Consider the following 22,498-nt stretch of genomic DNA (forward strand, 5'->3'; position numbering starts at 1 on the left):
TGGAAACCAGTCATGTTAATGACAGACAACATGATCGTTCAGGAATAGTCAATTACAAAAGCATTAATGCTGCGGTTCCAGCGCACGTTAGTTTTTGACTGAATCGTCCCAAGCATCAGGAGTGAAATCTACAAATGGTTTCAACACAATATCCCCGAAAACCAATTGTTTGTGCAAGAAGTTTGGGAAACCATAATATAGAACTATATTTTTCAAAAGCAAACCTAAATGGTGAAGGATATTTCAATTCGCTGAATAATAAAGTTATGTCAAACATCAACAAAGCCATCCAATCAGATCTTCTATTACGATATAGGGTAGTTTTTCGGCATGATGGGGCTCCTCCACAGTGAGTAGTACCGGTGAGTTGATGGATTGAAAATGGTGGTTCAATAGGATGGGCAGTCAGATCTCCCGATTTAACTCCAGTGACATTTTTTCTAAGGGATGGTTGAAATCAAGAGTTACTCGACGATTAGTTCCATTTAAAATGTTTGACATGTGGGTTGTTATGGAGAGAGGGTGACTGACATTTGGAGTTTTACATAAGTTCGTAATTTTATGAACGGAGTGCTTTATAGTAATGTTATCGGGATCGGTGCTATGGTCCTGAAGAGGCAATGAAACAAGTCTCATATTCCGAAACATTGATGTCCGCCATTGAGGTTGACAAGTGTTCCACGTTAGTGAAATTTTACCTCTTTCATATACTCTATTGTTTAGCAATCCAGATTCGATTATTTCTTTCATGTAGTTCAATGTTTATATGAAAGTAGTTATTTCGAAAGGGTTTTTCCTTACAGTTTGTATCGGAAAGTATGCATGATCTACACATCTTTGTATAGAGTTTATTTTGAATACAATTCCATTTTTTCAAACACAAAACACAAGCACTACAGGAAAATCCTCAAGGCGCTCTCAGAGCGGTGCCTGTGCGAAAGTAACGATTCACAATGGATTTGAATCGCTGGAGATTAAATCTTCTTTCGTTTAGGGAAGTAGAAAGCCAAAATGTTTCTTTCCAAAAAGAATATCTCTTGCAAGGAAACTTGCACAAATGTCTTTAGGGTATATTTCATTGTTCATCATGGTATTAGCTAGGGAAGTAGTTGTTTTCCAGTAGGCATTTACCAAATCCTACTGTGTAGGAAGTTAAGTATCTCTCCTCAAAACAGTCGTCACATTCATTTTGATATGGTTAAAAAATTTCGATTTAATACTGAGATTACATCAACTTGACAGTACTCTTACGGACACTAAAAATGGTCAGAACATTACCATAGGTTATGTATATTTTGTGAAAGTACATTGATCGGTAAGATATTGGACTTGAAGTATTAATTAGTCGACGACCAGTCTAGGAGTTTAAACAAAAAGCCCCCAGGTCATTCGTCCATTCTGGAAGAAGAGCAAGTGCAAATAATTGGTGAGATGATAGTAAATCCTGAACAGTCTACTTATTCCGTCGCGAATGTTTGTGGGGTGTCTCCTTCTACTGTGTTGAGACTTTTGAAGAGGAATAGGTATCATCCATATAAAATTAAAATGGTACACCAATTAACTGAAGATGACCCTGATCGAAGAATGGAATTCTGTGAAATCATGACAGAAACCATTGCAAGGCATCCTACCTATCTCCATAATATTTGTTTCAGTGACGAATGTACATTTTAATTAAACGGCAATGTTCACAGACAAAATTGCCGTTATTGAAGTGACACCAACCCTCACGTTTTCCGGAAAATACATACCCAATATCCAGAAAAAATTAACGCTTGGGTTGGAATATTGGAAAACCATATTGTAGGACCTCTATTTATTGATCAAAATTCAACAGGCGAACTGTATTTGAATATGCCGGAAACTTCTGTTGTACCTCTCGACTGAAATCGTCGAAGCCGAATCCTAATGAATTCGATATGGATATTGTATTCCAACAAGATGGAGCACCACCACATTACTCCAGACAAGTAAGAAACTATTTGGATACTTTTCTCGGTCGTTGGACTGGCCGTTGAGGTCCTACAGAATGGCCAGCCCGCTCGCCAAATTTGACACCTTTGGACTTTTTTTATGGGGCTATTTGAAGCAAAAGAAAATAATAAATATTTGTGGAGATATTGACGTTAATGTGTTCGAAAATGTTCGGCGTGAAATATCGGATAAGCTGTTCATATGTCAAGAAGTTCAAGGCAACCATTTCGAACATCTTCTGAACTGACCTCAAGCCTATTACCTCGTATTATGTAGTTAAATGTCAATGTATTCAGGCAATTATTAAAAGTTTCGCCATTTTGTAGTAGTTGAAGATATTGACATTATATTCTAGGGTCGTGAAGCATTTGTCAGGATCTTCAAAAATATGTGTCACAAGACCCCCCTTTCCATTTAATTTTTTTTCCCAGATAGCGCCCAGTCGCCATCTTGAAAGTTTCATCTGTCAATTTCACTTCAAAATAAAGTATTCATGCATTAATTTCATTACCCCAAATTTCAATTTTTTGAGTTGACCCGTTCAAAAAATAAAGGGGGGGGGCATTAAAGAAATGCACTGTATTTCCATTAAGTAACGTTCCTATGTCACCGACTTTTAAACTTCAAGCCCACAAGAATATTCAATTAGTAAATTTACAATGCTGTCAATTCTTAGAACTATTGAATCAAAATGAAGTTCAGTGAAAATTGCAAGGATAATTATGACTTCAATTAATTTTTCCGTGATGAAATTATCATTCAAGATAATACTCTGATACAATAAATTTTGTGAATTCGGAAATACTTCTGAATTCTGTCGATTTAGCAAAAAATTCTTCGTTATGTACATGTGAACGTTACTACAATTTTCACCAAAAATTCAATCCTTGACAGCAACTACTCATCATATATGACTAAAATTATAAAGAATAAATTTTTGAACTGAAAAACTGAACAAAATAAATTATTTTTATTCTATTATGATCACAACATGTAGCTATTTACATATATTTACAAAGATTTCTTATCATTACCAGTATTTCAAAACATAAGAAAATCTTGAGTAAGAAAGTATTCATCATCTTCATTTTCTCCCAAACCTGTCCTTGCCTTAAATATTAATTATATACATTTGACAGTAGACGACTGTCAATATTAGCTTTTTCCAATATATTATACACAGTGCAACAAGTGTTAAAATTGCAATTTATATTCACATTCTACTATAAAAAAAACAAAATGAAACTATTAGCACCCAAACATATAGGGTACTTGAACAATATACAAACTTATTTTTTGTATTCGTATTCTCACTAAGAAAAATAATATTCTACCTCAAACTTTCCTGAAAAAGTTGCAAAGTTCAAACCCTACTTTCTTGCAGAAACTTACGAACTCTAAAACATTTTCTACAACCTGTCAATACTGTAGCCGTCTTGCCAGACCTTGCATATTTTAGCTGTCTTGCTAAACCTCACATATTTTATGTATATAAAATATAATTTATTTAAACTATTTGAAATTGGTGAACTTTTACTGCCTGCCATTGGGTCTGGAAAATAATGCATGGGTTTCAGTATATCAGAAAAAATTGAAGCTCACCTACTCCTTGAAATATATTTTTCAAGTGAATACATTTTGGGTAGTTGTATCTTTCATTAGCCTTTGTATAACCCTCTAGTATCATGCCACAAAAAGACGATTACACTTATCTATTTTTTCTAATCTAATTATATATCACGACCAAAAACATTTTTTCCTCAAAACTACTAGCATATTAGTAATAATGAATTCCCCAAAAGGATATATAAGGCACATTTTTTATATTTCTAATACAAACTGAACACTTTATTTTGTTATCATGGCAGAAATATATCCAGTCAGGGATTCACAACAGAAAAATTTCAAAACGATAAAGTGAATTAAATGATTACATTGGCTGAACATGAGTGTGATAGTAAAGATTAAAAAAAACTAGTGCACCATAATGGGGGAATCAATTCTGTGTAAATATGATAGAATTATTTATACTATACAACTGGTTTAGTGTATGTGTTTATATTAAAAATTCAAGTTTTCGAATTAAACGTCTATTTAAAAAAAAATACAACCAAATTAGAAAAAATATTCAAACTTACTTATCACCTATATTTATTGTCATTTCTCTGGTTTGTTTCCCAACATTCTTTCCCGGCATAAAGGACTGTCGACAATCCCAAGAAAAGACAATATCATGGAACATGACCGTAAAAGCTTCACACTATCTCCCTATGTCATTCAAAAATACATTTGCAACCAAATAAAAAAACCCAAATGTGGTTCAATACCGCAAATCTCCAAAGATCAAGTGGACTATCCATCAGGCCATACTAATCAAATGAATCTTTCCATTATTGATTGTCGTGCCCAATATCATTACAAGTGTACCATTTGATATTCATTTTTTTTTTTTATATTCTGCTGTTAAAAACCAAATTAAGCCAAAGAAACAATCCTGTTTTCTGAAAAATAAAGCATAACCGAACAAAAAATAGAGAGAAAAGATGTCAAAACACCGAAGTAACGACTAGTCTTTCTTTTCACTCCAAGTTTAAATTATGATTCATGAGTTCGAAGAGAAATTAAAATTTAAAACAAAATTCTTTCTCATCTCATCTTTATATGGTCCTGTATCAAAAACTACAAATTCATTTTTTCAAAGTAAACCTCTATAACTACTATATACACCTTGGTGATAACCCATTACTATGAAGTACTTTGGAATAGAACATGTCAACACAATGACAGTTTTTCACAAACAAATAATCAAAGCAATCTCTTTTGGAGAAACTAGTTCTTCGAATAAGTAGACAAAATTTCAATGCCGCTATATTTTTCATAATACAGTATTTCAAATCACACAAAAGTAATGATCATCCTTCAATCAACTAAACTCATAAATTATCGTTCTTTGAAACGCTACCTGAGAAAAAACAAGTGGACTTAATATCTGTAATTGACGATCCACAAAAAGAACACTGATAGGACGTAAAGGGTACAGGAAATGAATGAGTGTTTTCGTATTTACATTTTTTTTTAAATACAGAGTCATCCCAAATAGTAACTCTCTTACAGTTGGATAAGCGATAACATTCCTTTTTTTGCAGACGCTCTAGCTCGAATAGAACCTATACTGATTTTTCATTCATTTTTTTTACGATATCTGAAGGACCTCTGTAGGTGTTTTCAATTTAATATATTTTGGTGGATTCCATCACAGGTCAACAAATTTCAGGAACCAGAAACCTGACTATACTTTCCCATAATACGTCATAATCGTGCCCCTCTGTCAAAGATGGTTTACAATTGTCAAGTTGGAATTTCCATTCAAAACACTACTTATATGTTCTCTCATTCTTTTGAAAAAAGTTCTTCCGGTTTGTCCCATATTATCGGGGGTCTTGGCATTAACGCAATAGAATTTTTGTCTGTGTGTTTGAAATCTCAAAAATGGATTATTATTCAGTGTTTCATTTATTACAATTAGCTTATTAACAAAAAAGTTTTGTCAGTTGAAAGATCTCGTCAAACATTTGTTGGCGTAATGAATTTTGAGTTTTCACGTCATGAAGTTTGGGGATCAAGATTCTATGATGAGGTTTAGGGTTTTGGGGATTGATCGATTCAAGATTTTATGAATATCGCAATGAAAGAAAATGGCTGAATTTCAATTGACCATATTCCCTCCCAAAAAAACAGGAAAACTTCAAAAATGGCAAGGAGAAAGTCAAACTTTCGAATGCTTTACAGAGTTTCATGTGAAAAAATTACTTGAATATAACAAAAAATCTTGTGTACTTTTCGCTCAATCCTGAAGTAGTGGAACAATTCTGAAGTCAGATTTCAGTTCAGCCCATCAAAAGTATTTGAGGAGATTTCTTTAGACTCTGATTTCAACTATTCTTAAACTTTCATAGGTCTGTGCAATCTTAAATTGTTCAAACAGCTGGAGTCATATTATTGATGTCAAAATGTTAAAACTATTTGTTCACTTTAGACGTTGCCAGAAAGATTGCAGGAGGCATGAGAAAATATACTGGTAACTTGAAAAATATTGTACATTGTCAGGTGCTCTTGAAACATATTAAATGAACAAACAAATTGAACCATTTTTCTTGAACTCCAATAAGTATAATTTCAACCAGTTGGATTAGAACAAAAAATCAAACTTGCCGAGTTTTTAAGCCCATCGAATATCGTCCAAAATCCAATCTAACATTAAAAACTGTAAAAAAGCAATAAAATTGTATAACCAAAGCAGTCACAAAAACTGTACAGAGTTGTTTCATAATTATCGATAGTATTAACTTTAGTTTAAGAATTCCATTTGAAGATATGACAAGTTACATACAATTTGTCTGAATGTAGTTCAAAATATTTCTTTTAAAATGTTGAAGGAGCAAACTTTCATCGTCTAAAAGTATCTACAGATGTAAAACCTCAAAGTAGAGATAAATAAAAAACTTTTGTGGGCGCTCATTAAACAATATTGAAGTGAAAATTCATATGGTTAGTATTCATTCATATGGTTAGTCAATTCAATCCCAGCCTAACTAACCGTGCGAATGTTCTTTAAGGACTATCAGTGTGACAAGAGAGAGTTTTTTCACGTGACATGAATTTTTACAAAGATTGGGTGCTTGGTTTTTGAAAGTTATAAAAAAAGGTGCTGAGCAAGAGTTGAAGTTGAGTTTCACGTGAAATTTCGAAGTACACCTGGAGGTTGGAAGTTTGTTGGAACAGTGAAATTTTATGCCAGTGCTCTTTCATATATCTACAGTTTCTGTTCGTCTACAGTTTCTGTTCATATTAGCTGTTACTGTTGGCGTATAAAACTGAATAGGAAAAGTGATTTCTGTAATTCAATGTTCATATATTTAAAAGTATGTAGTTGTTTCGGATAGATTATTTCTTACGAAATTTCACTTTTCACCTTGCGATTCCTGGCATTGGAATTACTATTACTCATTTTCTGAAAAAAATTTTCTCGCAAATTTTTAGAAGTAATGATTTTATGAAAATCAAAAATGAAAATTGTTCATCGGGCTCGTTTATCTGGGCTTAAAGATTGAATTTTTGACACGCTGTGGCAAAAAAACATATCACTTGAATATGTGATACCAGTTTACACCAGTGAAACTTCATGTTATCTGAAATCATTATAACTTCATCTTGTGTCATAACAGATTAAAAGGTTCTGTGTACCAATACAAAAACTAATTACCGACTATTTAAGCAAAAAACTACACTAAATATAAGATTTAATTATTCCTTATGCTCCATTGGAAATAACTTGAAAGACGATTCGATAATTTAAATTTTCCAAAAGGAAATTTAGCACTTGGAAAACACTCATTAATTCTCTGTGTTTTAACAACACCCTGCAGTCCATTTTTAGTCGGCCAATTATAAAAATGATTCTTTAATTAATTTCTTCATAGTGGACTTCACAGTAATGCCGCTGGACGGGCCAGATACTGAATGTTTCAAATTGAATAAATATGGCTGTACATCCCGGTAAGAGGTATCAAAAATCAAATCTACCTCGGTCATATTGGGCATTTTTGGCAAATATTCATTTTGTCTGTTCATAACTTCTGTAATGTGAAAAATTTTTTCAGCAAGTACTTCACCAACTTTCTCCCTCAACATTTGCTGCTGTTCCACAGTATTCAGCGGTATCAACTCCAGATATACCGTCCAAACCTCCCAAGGTATACATTCCGCCGGAAACATCCATCTGCCGGGTCTTTTCTGGAAAAACTCCAAGCTGATCTGACCTACTCTATTCGCCTGATTTCTTTGCAGTTGTTCCGAGAATGACTTCACTTCCCTCCTTAGAACTTTATCCAAGCTCGGGGAATCGCAGCAAACGTAAGTTAAGTCGATGTCTTCACAATCTACATCTGTATAACCAACAGTTCCTATAGCGAAACTCTCGTTAGCGCTGTAAGAAAATTTACCTAAGGTTCTATGAAAAAGAATTGTATGGAACAAACTCAATACAGCCTCGTTGGCCTGTCTGCTTTCGACTGCTAATTCGAAAACTTGAGATTTGGCGTTCATTTTTGCTTATTAAAAAAAAATTATACACATCAAAAATATTAAACAAGATAAAAAAAGTTCAGGAAACTTATTCTTCGTGATATCACAATAAAATCACAGCTCTGGATAATAATATAAAAAATCGTGCGATTCAATTTTTGGTGAAAATGTATCACTCGACAGTTCAAATTTAAACACTAAAGTGTCTTTTGCTAAATCGATTTCTTTTCTTTAAGATGATGGGCTAGATCATACCCATGTAACGAAGTGTTCCGCAGATTGTTCTAGTTGTGCTCCCATAAGACAACCACTTCGACAGACCAAAATCGATCAATTGGATATTGCCTTCCTCGTCCAGAAGAATATTTTCAGGCTTGAGATCACGGTAGATTACACCAGCGTTGTGTAGAAAATCTGGAAATGAAGAAAAATCGTTTTAATAATAATTAAAAAAATCAACAACGACAATATACAGATGTATATTGTCGTTGTCAATAAAAAAGAGGGAATAGCATGAGAAGATCACTTATGTAATATTAAAAAAATCTAATAGTGTATAAAAACTACTTTCAAACAGATGTTTTCAACCGAGTACGAGTACTCCAATATTCTGCTGCTTTTAAATCTATAATAATAATAATATACTTTTTTATCATAAGACATAATCTTGTAGACAAAGCTTGGGTAGTAAATACTTAAAAAAATGCAATACATACCAAATGAAATAAAAATAAAAATGGTGCATGGGTTCAAACTATGTTAAAATGGAGGATATAAAAGATATGTATATATAAAAGAGTAAAAGTCAAGTTTATAAAAGAGTAGACATAAAAAGTAACAACTTAAGAGCTCCTTAATAAGTAAAGATAAAAAATATGCGTAAGTCATTTAAAAGCTATCGTTAAAATATTCAACCAAAGTATAATAGGGTCTATCAGATAGAAATTGTTTCACTAACTTTTTGAATTGGAAGTCATTTATATTGGCAGATCTTATGTCCATAAGTAATGATTGTACATTTTTCCACCGTTGTAAAATATGGAGTCTTTGGTAATGTTTTTAGTTGGCACAGTGAGTTTCAGAGTGTGTCTGCAGTTTCGGTTGCTATAATGGGAAGAGGATGCAGCAAAATTTAATATATGCTTATTTATTAAACACACAGATTCCAGTATAAATAATGCAGTTACCGTTAGAATATTATGTTTTTTGAAGACGATTCTACAGGAGTCTCTTGGTTTAAGGTTTCCTATATACCTTATTGTCCTTTTCTGTTAAATTAGTATACTTTTGAATACAGTTGGACTGCGTGCTCCCCAAAACGGTATTCCGTAGCGTAAGTGAGAATCTATGAGTGCATAGTACGCCATCTTTGCAGTGCTGAATCCCAGCACAGCATAACAGCCAAAAGAGACTTTTCTAGCGAGTTGTTTAACATGATCCAAAACTTTTAAATTCGATCAATGAACACTCCTAGAAATTCAGTGTTTTTTTAGATTCCAGTGATCTGTCTTCAAAAAAAAGTTCGTCGATTGAGCATCTAAATGATAATAAATTTGTTTTAGTTAAGTTGAAATATAAAATGTTTGAATCACACCAATCATTGACTTTTTTCAAGTCAGCAAGTTTCAACTCACAGGTGTTTTTACTATTCCAAAGTATAGTAGTGTCATCTGCAAATAAGATGAACTTCCCAGAAATATTAAGCTTGGCGAGGTTATTAATATATGAGAAAAGAATGGGACCTAACACAGAACCTTGTGGAACTCCAGAAATAATTTCCCTTTTTTTTGAAAGTTGAGTTGTTTTGACAATTTGCGTTCGTCCCATTAAGTAGGAATCAAACCATTTGTGAGTTACTCCTCTGCATCCATAATGTTGGAGCTTTCTCAGCAGTATTTTGTGATCGACGCAGTCAAATGCCTTTGACAGGTCACAAAATACTGCGGCAGTCTTTTCACCGACATTTATCTCAAAATAAACTTTATTCAGAAATGAGAAAGTAGCATCGTGCATATTTTTATTATTCTGGAAGCCGAATTGATTTTCACTGATGATGTTATGCTTATTTATGAATCCAAGTAGTCGTTTTTTAACTAGTTTTTAAATGATTTATACGATGGTCGGGTGACTTCTACATAAAATTATAAACGGTGATAAGGTTTGTTAAGTTTCAATGCAATTGTTTGATTTGAATATAAATTTGAGGAGAACCAGAGTATCAGTGCTGTACCATGGTACTAGTTTCGGCTTGAACGAGGCCAATAAACAAGAATATAGAATATATACCACTTGTATTTGTAACTAACATTACTGCAGTTTCGTCCAATAAGGACATTCTCAAACTAATACAATACAGGATAGTTGTAAATGATCAACAAATCATATATATGATCTGTGAGAGGGAATAGATCTTGACGGAGTCATCATCTAATCCAAAAGTTACAGTTTCTTCAACATGAGAGACACAATAATGAATAAGAAATAAGCAAGAAATTAAATTTGCCAAGATATCCTACAACTTGTCTGTAGTATTTCATATTTCTAAGACAAATACAAGCAAAGTTAATAATAAAAATAAAAAATAAAAAACTATAGAAATCAGACAAAAGTTATTTTCTTTGTCCTATATTCAATATGAATTTCTACAAAATGAATAGCTCATCAGTCAAACAAGATAAAAATACACCCTTACTCACCTAGAGCAAGAGCTATCTGAGCAACATAAAGTTGTACCAGAGCAATGGGAAAAGTGATATAAGTTCTGAGCAGATCAAATAATTCCCCTCCTCCAATGAAATCAGAAACTGAAACATAAAGATCGTAAAATATAAGAAGTTACTATGTTTGGCAGACTTACCAATATATAACCGCCTTCTGCTTTGCCACTGAGCGGGACAGTTCACTATGAATGGATGGTGACCGCAAATTCTTTGAATATGAACCTCGTCCTTAACTTGTTGAACCGAATTCTCTTTTATAATCTAAAATGAAAAAAAAAGTGCATTCTTGTAATCATTTTTAAGCAGTGGTGTTCTTTCCCTTCAACATTCAAACAAACAAAGAGGGTTTGAAATCTAGACAAAAATTACATTAATTGCACTAAATTTTACAATTCCAACTGTGAAAATTTGTGAAATATTCCTTTATCTTGATTTATGCACAAATATGCATAATACATTGTTGAAATTTCAGAAATTTGCCGAGGTCCATGATTTTTCTAATATCTGTTTTTATTAGATCTAAGATATAATATATTGAAACAAAACATGTAAAGAGTGGCATAACAAGGATAAAGTATGTAAAGACAGTTAGTTAAGACATGCTTGAAGATGCTATTGTATAGCGAAACACGTGTTGCGTTTTTGTATGACAAAAAAAATTATAGGTTCTTTAGTATAAGTCCTGCCAGGTTGGTGTATACCACCTCAAAATAACAATCAATCGGGAAAACTGATTGATGCACAATTGTCCAAAAAATAGGTTATATTTACAACTTTTATATAATTTTATGATGTGTAGGCTTTCACTACAACCGTTGCCGAATCGCCGATAGTGTCAGACGATAGGCTAATATTATTATATATTTTAATTGAAAACTTTTTTCAATTATTGTGAACTAATTGTGAACTAATAAACTGCCTACCCCCATATTTACCATTTTTGTGGATTTTTGACAATTGAACTCATTTAAGTGAGTTTCTCAACGTTTCACAAACATCAGTGGATAGCATCTTATGATTTCTAGATGTAGATAGATAGATAGATAGATTTATTGATCTCTTCGAATCATTTACATGACATGAGATAAGTCTAATAACCGTGTTCGGTTGCGAATCAGGATAAAATTACAATTTACCTGTTCCTAATTTTAATGTTACTTTGACAAAAGTTTTGGAACTTGTGTGGCTCCCTATCAGGGAAATGCCTTCGATTCAATCGTTGCTGCCTGAAGAGAATTTTCCAGACATACTCCATAAATAAACAAGTTGTCGACATATTCATTACGCATGAATGTCTTCCTATATAGTTTTTTCAACCTCGCTTTTGTGTAACCACTCCATTATTGGGTTTTTTCCCCTTAGCCTGTCTATTTACTTTTAATGTGAGTTAGAATTATTAGTCTTTTTCATAACCACATGAAATTTTGTAAAAAGGAGAAGGCCTGAGATTTCTGTAAGAATCCCTGAATTGGGGAAAAAAAGTCAATTGGCATATTTATCTTTAAAAATTTTGAAAGGAAAAAAGTTACGGTTATGTTCTTGAAGATGGTAGCGACTTTGTTTGTAATACGCCTTTTTATCTAGTTTGATCATCTTGTTTTTTCAAATAACGAAGATATTGCCTGTGAAAAACATTGTAGAATACCTTGTATAAGATCACATAAACAGTAAGAGAAAAAAAGACGGTTTAATCATGACAAAGTGGCTTACTTTGCAGCACCATCATACTATAAAAAATCTACTCCAGATAGACGTAGATAAAGGGAAAGATTGAAATTCTTCGACTGTGTCTTCTTTATTTGCTAAAATATAGTGAATATGTTCACTCTTTGCCGCAGAAACTTTCAATGGGCTATAAAAATGTTCCATAATATTTATATTATATGAAAAAAATGTTTTTCCTTCCATAGTATATAAAAAGCTTTCCCAGAATTGAAACTGTTTTGCTTCTCAAATCAAGAATATTGTCAATTTTGCTTTGCACAAAATTATTTTTCACACCTCTGTGAAACAATAATAATAACCCAACTACCAATTATTTTCTTCTACTTCATAACTTGAAATAATAATTATTTAAAGTAATTCCATAACACCCCTTTCATCGTTACTGGTGAACATGGTAACTTTCAATCTTACCTTCGACTTAGAAAGAACTTTGAGAGCAAATGTTCGTCCAGATTCCAAGTCTTCAACTTTGTATACTTTCCCGAAGGCTCCCTTGCTGATTTCTTGTACTATATTGAATTTTTTTTCGTTTTGAGAAGCAGTCACTGGAAATTCTGGCAAGAAAAATGACTCCAACTGAGTTACGGGCCAAGCGGTCTTACTGGATTCGTAGGGAAGTGTTAAAGTTGATTCTTTCCACCTGAAATACAAAAGTTGGTTGACAATTATTGAAATGATAGTAATCTCCTGATGATTCAGGAGATGGTAAGTCTTAACAAATCGGCAACCCAAGCTGTGATGGCTATAGCTGATACAATAATAGAGAATATAGAAAAGGGCCTAACCTAACCTAACTTTATGTGATTTAAGTAACTCTTTTGTGTAAATCATGAGCTCTTACTAGGTAAACTCGAATATTATGGGATACGAGGCAGAGCTTTAGAGCTAATGAAAATCTACTTATGTGGAAGAAAGCAAGTTGTTTATACATCTGGAAACTCTAGCACATGTAGATCCATTTCGCATGGTGTATCACAAGGTTCCATACTGGGGGGACCAACTGTTTTTGTGGTATATTTTATTGGCATTTTTAAAATTCTTACTTCCAAGCTTATATTTTTGCTATGCAGATGATATATCAACGGTTGAAGCAGACTCAAATGTTATAATAATGCTGAAACTTGGTTTACTTCAAATCATCTCAAACTAAACAGGAATAAGACACTGAAAATTTTATTATCATCAAATCGACAAGTAACAACACTGCAACAAGTAGATTTATTGGGTTTTGAAATTGATGACATGTTAAATTTGGGAGCACATATTGCTGGTCTGTACAAAAAACTTTCTACCCAATTGTTCCTACTAAGACAGCTGAAAATGAGTCTTAGTCAAAGTACAGATGTGCTTTTCTCTTTTAAACAGCCACACAACATATGTCATACTTTTATGGGGTCAGTCTTCTCATGCAATTGAAGCCTTTCGTATGCAAAAAAAACAATCCAGGGCATAACGAATGTTTCTTGCAGAGAAAACGATCGCCCTTTATTTCAAGAACTCAACATTCTATCACAGCATTTTAGAAATAGACAAAAATACTACTAAGTACCTCACGAATGCTGACTTTCATAATCACCCAACTCGAAAAGGTGCAAAACTGAGGCCTCAATTTTGTCGACTAGATCTATCGGCTCCAAATTCAAAATGGTTCGACTTATAACCATTTCAAGCACTCACTATTCAGGCACTGTTTCTACTCCATCAAAGAGTATTTGAATTGTGAGAGAGTAATCTTTCAATATGTTAGTTTTTGTTTTTGAATTTCAGAAATAACTATTTTAGATAAACTGTAACTATCGTTTTTCTTATTTGTCAGTTTGACTACTCACTATTGTACATTTTGTAGTTAATGTGATTAAATAAACTTATCTTCGTCTATCAAAGATAATAGGATCTTACCATCTCGCGACCTTACATCTTTGATTTTTGATGATTTTTTTGTGAATTTACGACACTCAAACTGAGTTGCGGAATTGATAAGGTTTTGAACTGTTTTGTTAGCCATTTGGTGAGTCGAGGAATCTATGGCTGTTACAATTGGTCGCACCGACTTCCCTGGCTTGTGGATTTTTAACAGAACCTATATTTTTTGTATTAGATACTTGCAAAGTTCTGCCCGAAGTCGATGTGATCAGGTTTTTACACTTCTTGGTTGTAGCTCTCACTTCTGAAACCGTCTTAGGCAGTGAGATTTTTGGTATTTCATTATTTTTTGAAAATTAAACCTTGAAGATAGCTTCAAAACTGCTCATACACTAAGCGAACTGTAATAGTTATTTGATATTCAGTTTTACAGACCAGAAGTCTAATGTTGCTCAACATGCTTTTAAAAACGGTCACAAAAAAGTGAGGGATGCTTGAAATTGTTGAGACCTTATATAACAAACTGTTTTTTGATGCCTTCGAAAGTTTAGAGATAGTAAAATGTGGAAAGATATCCATGGACAGCGACAAATTTCTCATACCACACAGTCCACTGTTCACTCTTTAAAGCAATAATTACTTGTAGAAACGAGATGAATATCAGTCATTATAACAGGCAGCCATCCATATATAAACAGGTACAGAAATACAATAACAAAACTATATAATGCTAAAAATTCATCAGATTACCTTCATTTGATGACCATCGTCATCAAAGGGGAGTTTTTGACCAGATTTATATGAAATATTTAATTTCGTCGTAGGATTTAATTTTAGTCATCTTCTGATGATGTTAACTTGGTTAGCGAAACGCGCATCAAGATAGACTATTTTTAGGAAAGAAAAAATTTGGCTTTCCACTTCCCCATCTTTATACAAAATAAAATTGATTCCAAAATCAACTCTTTACAAAAGTGTGCGGCTCAGGCAAAGAAGTAGCTTTCAGACACAAAATAGAATATGACAATATGACACGGTTCATATAAGTAGTTGTTTTAAAAGTATTTTTCTTTAGTCTAATTCAATGTTTATATGAAATGAGCGGTTTTGAGGTGGTTTTTCCTTACAGTTTGTGTCTGAAAGTTACTTCTTTGCAGCATCTACACATCTTTGTAAAGATTTTATTTGAAACTCAATTGCTTCCTTCCTTTCTTTGGTAAATTCTCACATTTTTTGTATAAAAATGAAGAAGAAGAAATCCAAATAACCTAGCATTTCTGTTCGTATATTTAAATTATTCATTTCCTTGATTATTCTATTTGACAGCAGGCCGTATTTCAGAAATAAAATTAAAAGAATTTTACTGAATGGTTTTAAGCCAAACTGTTTTCACCTGTGAAAGTATTTATTCCTCTATTACACTATTATTACCCTTCTGAACAAAGAAATCCCAAAAAATGTTTCAGAAATTATTTACGAAAAGTTTTTCCATTCTGCTAGAAATGACTTCAAAACATTAATTCTCTATTCATAGCGCTATAACAACTTCAATTTGTAGTACTAAGTATAAATTATTTCAATACAATCAATATTTTGAATTTGAACTAGCCAAGTCAATGATGTAAAAATCTCCTTTTTTTTTCGGCGACACATCCTTCTATCACCCTCATTAAAATTAATTCTATTTTACATTCAAAAAAATATTGTAAATCAAATTCGAAATTAGCGCATAAAAACTCGTTATAATCAAATTGAAACTCAATTTCAGTAACACCCAGTTAACAGCTTTCTATTGTTAGTGTTTGATAAGTAAAAGAAAAAATTTCTACACCAAAGATAACTTGGCTGGTGTTAAATGTCCAAACAAATTGCCGGTTTAGCCATCAGGTTACTTGCTTTATCTTTTTTTAACACAACATAATTAGTTTTGATAAGGGACAAACGCTGCTATAGCTGATATTTTGAAAGTCATTTGTACAGTGTCGCTCCAACATACTTTCCGTAAAAGCAAATACATTCGGTACCGCCATTTTGAGTATCTGAAAGGTACTATTTTGATATAACAATACCATATGATTCTGACAATAATGGTTATCAACACTGTATTGAAGTAGAACCTAATGTTGACATGTACCAAATTTGCTCTCATCCAAATGATCAGTGCCAAATTTGCTCTCATTCATAAAACATTCAAAAGAAAACACCGGGGAGGTAAAATACACCAATTAAAATTAGTACCTCCAATGCACATTGTGAATATAGTTAGCTGTGGTTAGTAATATACGTTGGTTAGAGAGAAAGTATTTTGAAAAAAACCTGTAAAAGATTCTTGATTACACTCCTAGATACATATATATAGTTTTGATTCTACCAAACACTCACAATTAACTGCATTAACGATGCGAACAGGGGGTATCATGCTCTAAAAGAAACAACTTACCATTAAATGTAGCATTTAAGAGTTATTAACACAAAACCCGAGAAGATACTTCATTAGTGATATAAGAAAAATAAAAACAAAGATGGCAACGGACAGAACAAAAGAAGAGAAAAAAATGTCTACCTTAGACACCTAGACCCAGTGGTCAGTTGGACCGTACCATCCGCAATAAAAAGGGACTCAAACTAGGAAAGAAATGCCAGATTTTTGGAGGGGGTAGTGAAATAAAGTATGTAAATGTACCGCTGTTGTGGTACCAGAGACGTCCCGAAATCACATTTCGGGGATTTTTTTTATTTGCTTCAAACAGAAAATAACGAAATACAACAGAGGATTGAAATAGTTTTTTTTACCGAAATATTCGATTATAAGTTGGTGATTTATAAATTACAATGGTAAAAATATAAACAAGATCACTTTTAATGAAGTTCGTTTATTTAATAGAATGTTCATTATTATGTGTATTATCAGATTCTTCGTTTCAACAAAAAAAAAACAATAGTAATGGTAGTCTACATCCCGGCAAATCTCCCAGTCTCCAACTGAATCATCCATTACTACATAATTCAATTGGAGAATGTACCTTGAAAGTGAAGAGAAATAGAACCAGAGTTCTATTCTTTTTAGTCTTATTATCTCAAAAAGGCGACTCACAATCTCAATAAACCTCCGAAAAATCATAGATTGTAAAAGAAATCTGACACCCGAACAACAGATGATTTTACCAATACCCAAAAACCTATAAAAACGATCGAGACAAAGTCAAAAATATATCTTCCATCGGTGCAGAAATATAAAAAATATAACAAAGTTGAATAGAATGCCCAAAATCCAGTAGAATAACTAGCTCAGCAATTATTTTCATAAGGCATATTTTCTCTCTAAAGTCAAATTCAAAAGAATAATTAATGTCATTGAATTTCAAATTATGAATATAAAATAGTTTGGCGAATATCCCTAAACAACGACAAAGCAATCTATCGGTCATTTCCATAAATTTAGATTTTCGGGCTAACCGCTCTTTTATCTTTATTGGCTATCAAAATGCGCCTAATCTTGAAGGTCGAATAGAAGGTCGAACATTTTGTCGGTAAAAGTACCCCCGTCAGTTGACGGGTGTACCAAATCGTATTGTGTACACTGACAAAGTGTTAAGCGTCACTGGCAGAGTATCCTAAAACCCCCATTTGAAGGTCAAATAGTGTTCTGCAAATACTCTGTAAATGTCAGTGGCGGCGCTAGACCAAAAGTAGTGGATTAATCCAGGGGTTCCCAATTTTATTTGGGCATCCTAACCCTAATTGGGAACCCTAATTGGGAACCCTAATTGAGCATACATTTTTGGACGGAGCCCTACCTGGTTATTTCGATAGCTTGAATGTTCACATAGTAGTTTGAATATTTTTATGTTACGACTCGAAGAAGGAAAAAAATATAAAATAAATAAATATAGCTTTTGAAGAACATCGAACTAAAAAGTTAAAAATATGTTTTTTAAATAAGCTTAAAATAATAACAAACGAAAAATTGTGAAAAAAGCGACGGGCGCTTGATATACAAAAATATACAATATATACAACGCGCCCACGTCCGTTATTGTTTCAATCTTAAATTTTTTTTATATTTTTAACTTTTTAGTGTGATGTTCTTTAAAAGCGTGTTTTTCAGTTTTTAAACTATATTTATTTTTCATTTTTTAGTTTCGTATGCTATAAAAGCGTGTTTTTTAGTAGTTATAAACTATATTTATGTTATCTACACTTTGGGATCAATCAGCCGTATATTGTTTAGAAAAATGACCATTGATATTTTCCGATTCCGGAAAGGGAGCCTGACGCAGCAGGCGCCCATGTTATTAACAATTAATATTTTTTTCAAATGAAGAAATACATGTAAAGTGAGTTCGAATTATATCAAGGAGGTTACGTTCAGCGTCATCTGCCCGCGAATAGATCAAGCCATAATGTCAATATATCAAGGAGGTTATGTACAGCGCCATCTGCCCGCGAATAGATCAAGCAATAATGTCGATAATTCCGTCAAGCGTGTTAAAATACTCCATCATTGTAATGAAACAACTACTTAATGTGAAGAAAGAAATAACATATTTTCTTATGAATATTACTGGTGTTGGGATAAACCTCCAGTAATATTCATTACTAAACCAAAGGTTCCAAACAGTGCATCACAAATATATTTTCTTATAATAGTGACAGACAGTTGGATACGAAGAACCAGTCTGTTTCTGTATTAATTTTTTGTGTAAGCGTACGCTGGAAATTCAGTCTCGCATCGGTAAGTCGTCACGAATGGAAACGGAACTAAGATAGCTTTTTCAACAATGGGAAATGTTCCTCAATTTGGGTTATTACAGCAAATGCGAGTTTGAACAAAAAGTTGAGTTTAATTCATGAGTTTTTCAAATTCACTTCGAAAAGTATTCAAATTGATGTTTCAAATGTTGGGTTTTAATTTTTAAAGGAATTTGTTTCTAATTCACATATTGGCAACAGCGCCTATATGAAGTTGAAATATTTTATACGCACCTAGATATTCTACTTTAAAAAAAGAAAAATTATCTTTATAAATCAACAATTAAGGCAAAAATAAATTATAGTTCAATACCACCTCCACAAGCCACATAAACAACAGTTGTTTTGTTATTTATTTATATAGAGGAAGATAGGTTAGGTGCACAAAATGTAATGTCACAGAATGTTTCGGAACTCGGAACATAAGTAAGCAGAACAGCACGCCTTGAAATATGTTATCTTTGTTTGTCTCAGATTTGTAACAGATTCATTGTCCTTTATTAACTATAACCGATGTTGCCAAATGGTGAAATAGAAACGAATCCCTTTAAATGTTGAATGCATTATTTCATTCCTCTTTTTTAAGTATTTAAATATTTTTTCAAAGAAAAAGGTTGAAATGATAAGTTTAAAATGCGTTGTTTTAGAGCTCTTTTATGAAAACTACTTGATTTTCGTCAAGAGGAACATTCCCCATTGCAGGGTGTTTAGATGTCCGACAGAGCGTGCGGAACCACTGTGACCCTTATATGGAACCTCAGGGTTTCGTGAACCACCATGTAGGCATCTAGGAAGTAATCTACCCTGGTATATTATTACTAAAAAAATTAAAACACCCAAACTCGTTCCATTTATCAAGTATATTCCCAATAACGTCGTATCAGAGTAAACAACGCCAGACAGCCAGTATCTAGCATATAATTTTTTCTCATAATGAGTTTCTGAATGTCCCGATCGATTCTGATCATCTCAAAAATCCAACTCATAATCACACCAAATTCAAAAAAATCACATATGTCAATTATTAAAGAAATCTGACGCCCCTGCCCGTTTTATTATTAATAAATTAATTAATTAACACTCTTTTATTGGCTTCACCTGTATGTATGTATGTTTGTTTGTTTGTAACTCCAGAATTATCGACATTATTGCTTGATATATTCGCAGGTAGATGGCGCCGTACGTAACCTCCTTAATATAATTCGAACTCACTTTACATGTATTTCTTCACTTAAAAAAATTATGTTTTTATCAACACGCGCGCCTGCTGCCTTATTTGTAACCCTCCTTTGCGCGCCTGCTGCCTTGGTAGCTGATTTTCAGGCTCCCTTTCCGGAATCGGAAAATATCAATGATAATTTTTTTCTAAACAATATACGGCTGATTGATCCCAAAGTTTAGATGAAATAAATATAGTTTAAAAATACTAAAAAACACGCTTTAATAGCATACGAAACTACAGCGCCATCTGCCCGTGAGTAGATCAAGCAATAATGTTGGTATATCAAGGAGTTACGTACAGCGCCATCTGCGAGCGAATAGATCAAGCAATAATGTCGATAATTCTGTCGAATACAGATTCCGATATGAAATGAAAAGGCGAGTTACAAACAAACATACATACATACATATAGGTGAACCTAATATAAAGCCTGTAAAATATAAAAAGTTGTTCTACTAGCTCAACAGGGATGGATACAGTTCAAGATTTCTCATCAGTAGGAAATTATTTCTTTATTGTTAACAATAAAGAAATATAGTGGAAAATAGACAAAAGTGTGTTTTTGTAGTGTATCCTCAGTGAACATGAATTTCCACAAAATAAACAAGTCGTCAATCGAAGAAGTGAAATTATTTCTTACTAAGGTTAAAGATATTGACTTCCAAAGAAACATCACCTTCTTGTCTGGTGTTTTCAGTTGTTTGACGTTTCGTCTTCGACTTTGAAGCCATTCTCAAGAACCTATCATTACACTGAGGCCTCAATCTGCCTACTCCTCAGGTAGTGATATGCTGTAAGGGTTTTGTGACTTGACGACGGGGTCTCATTCTAATAGCTGGTCTCTGCAAGAGTCTCAATCTGCTATGGTGGGGTTGTTACTGGTGTGTAACGTTGCAGACCTCGCTTCTGCAAGTCACAACCTGGTTGCCACTACCAACCCCTACCTCGTTCCCACAACCGGCCCACCCCTCCACTCTTCCAAGGACATAAATACCAGATAAGACCAGACGGTCGACACACAGTCGACACTGTGGAGTAGGCAAATTGAGACCCCAGGGTCAAGTCACAAAACCCTTCCAGCGTGAGAGTATTTTTTTCAAAAAGTGAAAATTTTCAGTTTTTGAAAAATTTTGCAAATTTCGTTTTTTTGACAATATTTCCATAGAGGACGCCATAGTGCCACCATATTGAAATTGAAGAAAATTTCACCTCACCGCCATTTTGAATAAAAATGGCCATCAAATGATTGAAAAATATATATAGGGTTTCTATTCAAAATTTTTGACTTGGGTCCATTTTCGATTAACCCTGTATAGACTGTCAAGTATTTTTTCATTATAAATATTAAATCTGATGAACTATATTAATTACATATAATTCATTCAATTCCAACAAAATATTATCATTATTATTATTATTCCTTCCAAAAATGCATAAAAGATGCAGGAGAGAATTACTAATATGTAACAGATATGCCTTCATGAGGCATGCTTAATCAATTCAATGTTTAGCATAATAAATGGAAGAAATATGAAATAATATGTGAGTATAAAAATTCCAATTAATTACTGGTTTGATACCAAGTTGAATCATCAAAAAGTATTTATTATCTAAGTTATATAGACTGCTACTCAAATTCGAGTATATGCATGGGGATCTCATAAACAGTGGAGCTTGTCCCCATTAGACTGGCCCAGCAATTTTTTCCGACATTATTTACAAATAACCTTATGGAAGTATTCAACTCCATAGACACTAAGTCTAGTTAGTATATTAAGTTCAATGTTCATAAAAATGAGTGATAAGGATGTCATCCTATGAAATTTAAAAAACTGGTTATAAAGATTACAGTTATCTGATGTATGATCTAAACTCATTTATAATTAACAACATGGTCACTTCCTGTAGGCATGTTGAGAGACACGAGGCATGTTGCTGATGAAACCTGAAATCATTTTACAAAAGTTTGCCACTTACCTTCTTCTGGAAATCCTTGACCAAGGCCTGGAAACACTGAAAGTGGATTGATTGCTACTGATACTTGCAAAAGATCTTCCACTGGAAGTAGAATTAAAATTTGCCTTAAGCTGAAAACAAAATTAACAAAAAATTACAAAGGCGCAGTTATGAATATAAACAAACTGTAAAGGGTTAACTA

At 33.1% G+C, this 22,498-nt stretch overlaps 2 protein-coding genes across 2 annotated transcripts in view; both read right to left on the minus strand.

The window, feature by feature from the left end:
- Positions 1-22,498, minus strand: part of S6KL (ribosomal protein S6 kinase like) — a 159,573-nt gene that overhangs the window by 136,835 nt on the left and 240 nt on the right. The window contains exons 2-6 of the mRNA XM_074171364.1: positions 22,318-22,427; positions 12,915-13,143; positions 10,916-11,039; positions 10,755-10,862; positions 8,314-8,472 (exon numbers count right to left, since the gene is read on the minus strand). Coding sequence (XP_074027465.1) covers positions 8,314-8,472; positions 10,755-10,862; positions 10,916-11,039; positions 12,915-13,143; positions 22,318-22,427 — 730 coding nt within the window. The remainder of the gene's footprint in view (positions 1-8,313; positions 8,473-10,754; positions 10,863-10,915; positions 11,040-12,914; positions 13,144-22,317; positions 22,428-22,498) is intronic.
- On the minus strand, positions 2,930-8,307 carry Atg101 (autophagy-related protein 101). Its single transcript, XM_023172003.2, has one exon. The coding sequence runs from the start codon at positions 8,077-8,079 to the stop codon at positions 7,420-7,422; it is 660 nt and encodes a 219-aa protein (XP_023027771.1). The 5' UTR covers positions 8,080-8,307; the 3' UTR covers positions 2,930-7,419.

The sequence above is a fragment of the Leptinotarsa decemlineata genome, unplaced genomic scaffold (genome assembly GCF_025532065.1).
Source record: "Leptinotarsa decemlineata unplaced genomic scaffold, Ldec_3_MD MMD2_tig00000010_RagTag_RagTag, whole genome shotgun sequence".
NCBI classification, from domain to species: domain Eukaryota; kingdom Metazoa; phylum Arthropoda; class Insecta; order Coleoptera; family Chrysomelidae; genus Leptinotarsa; species Leptinotarsa decemlineata.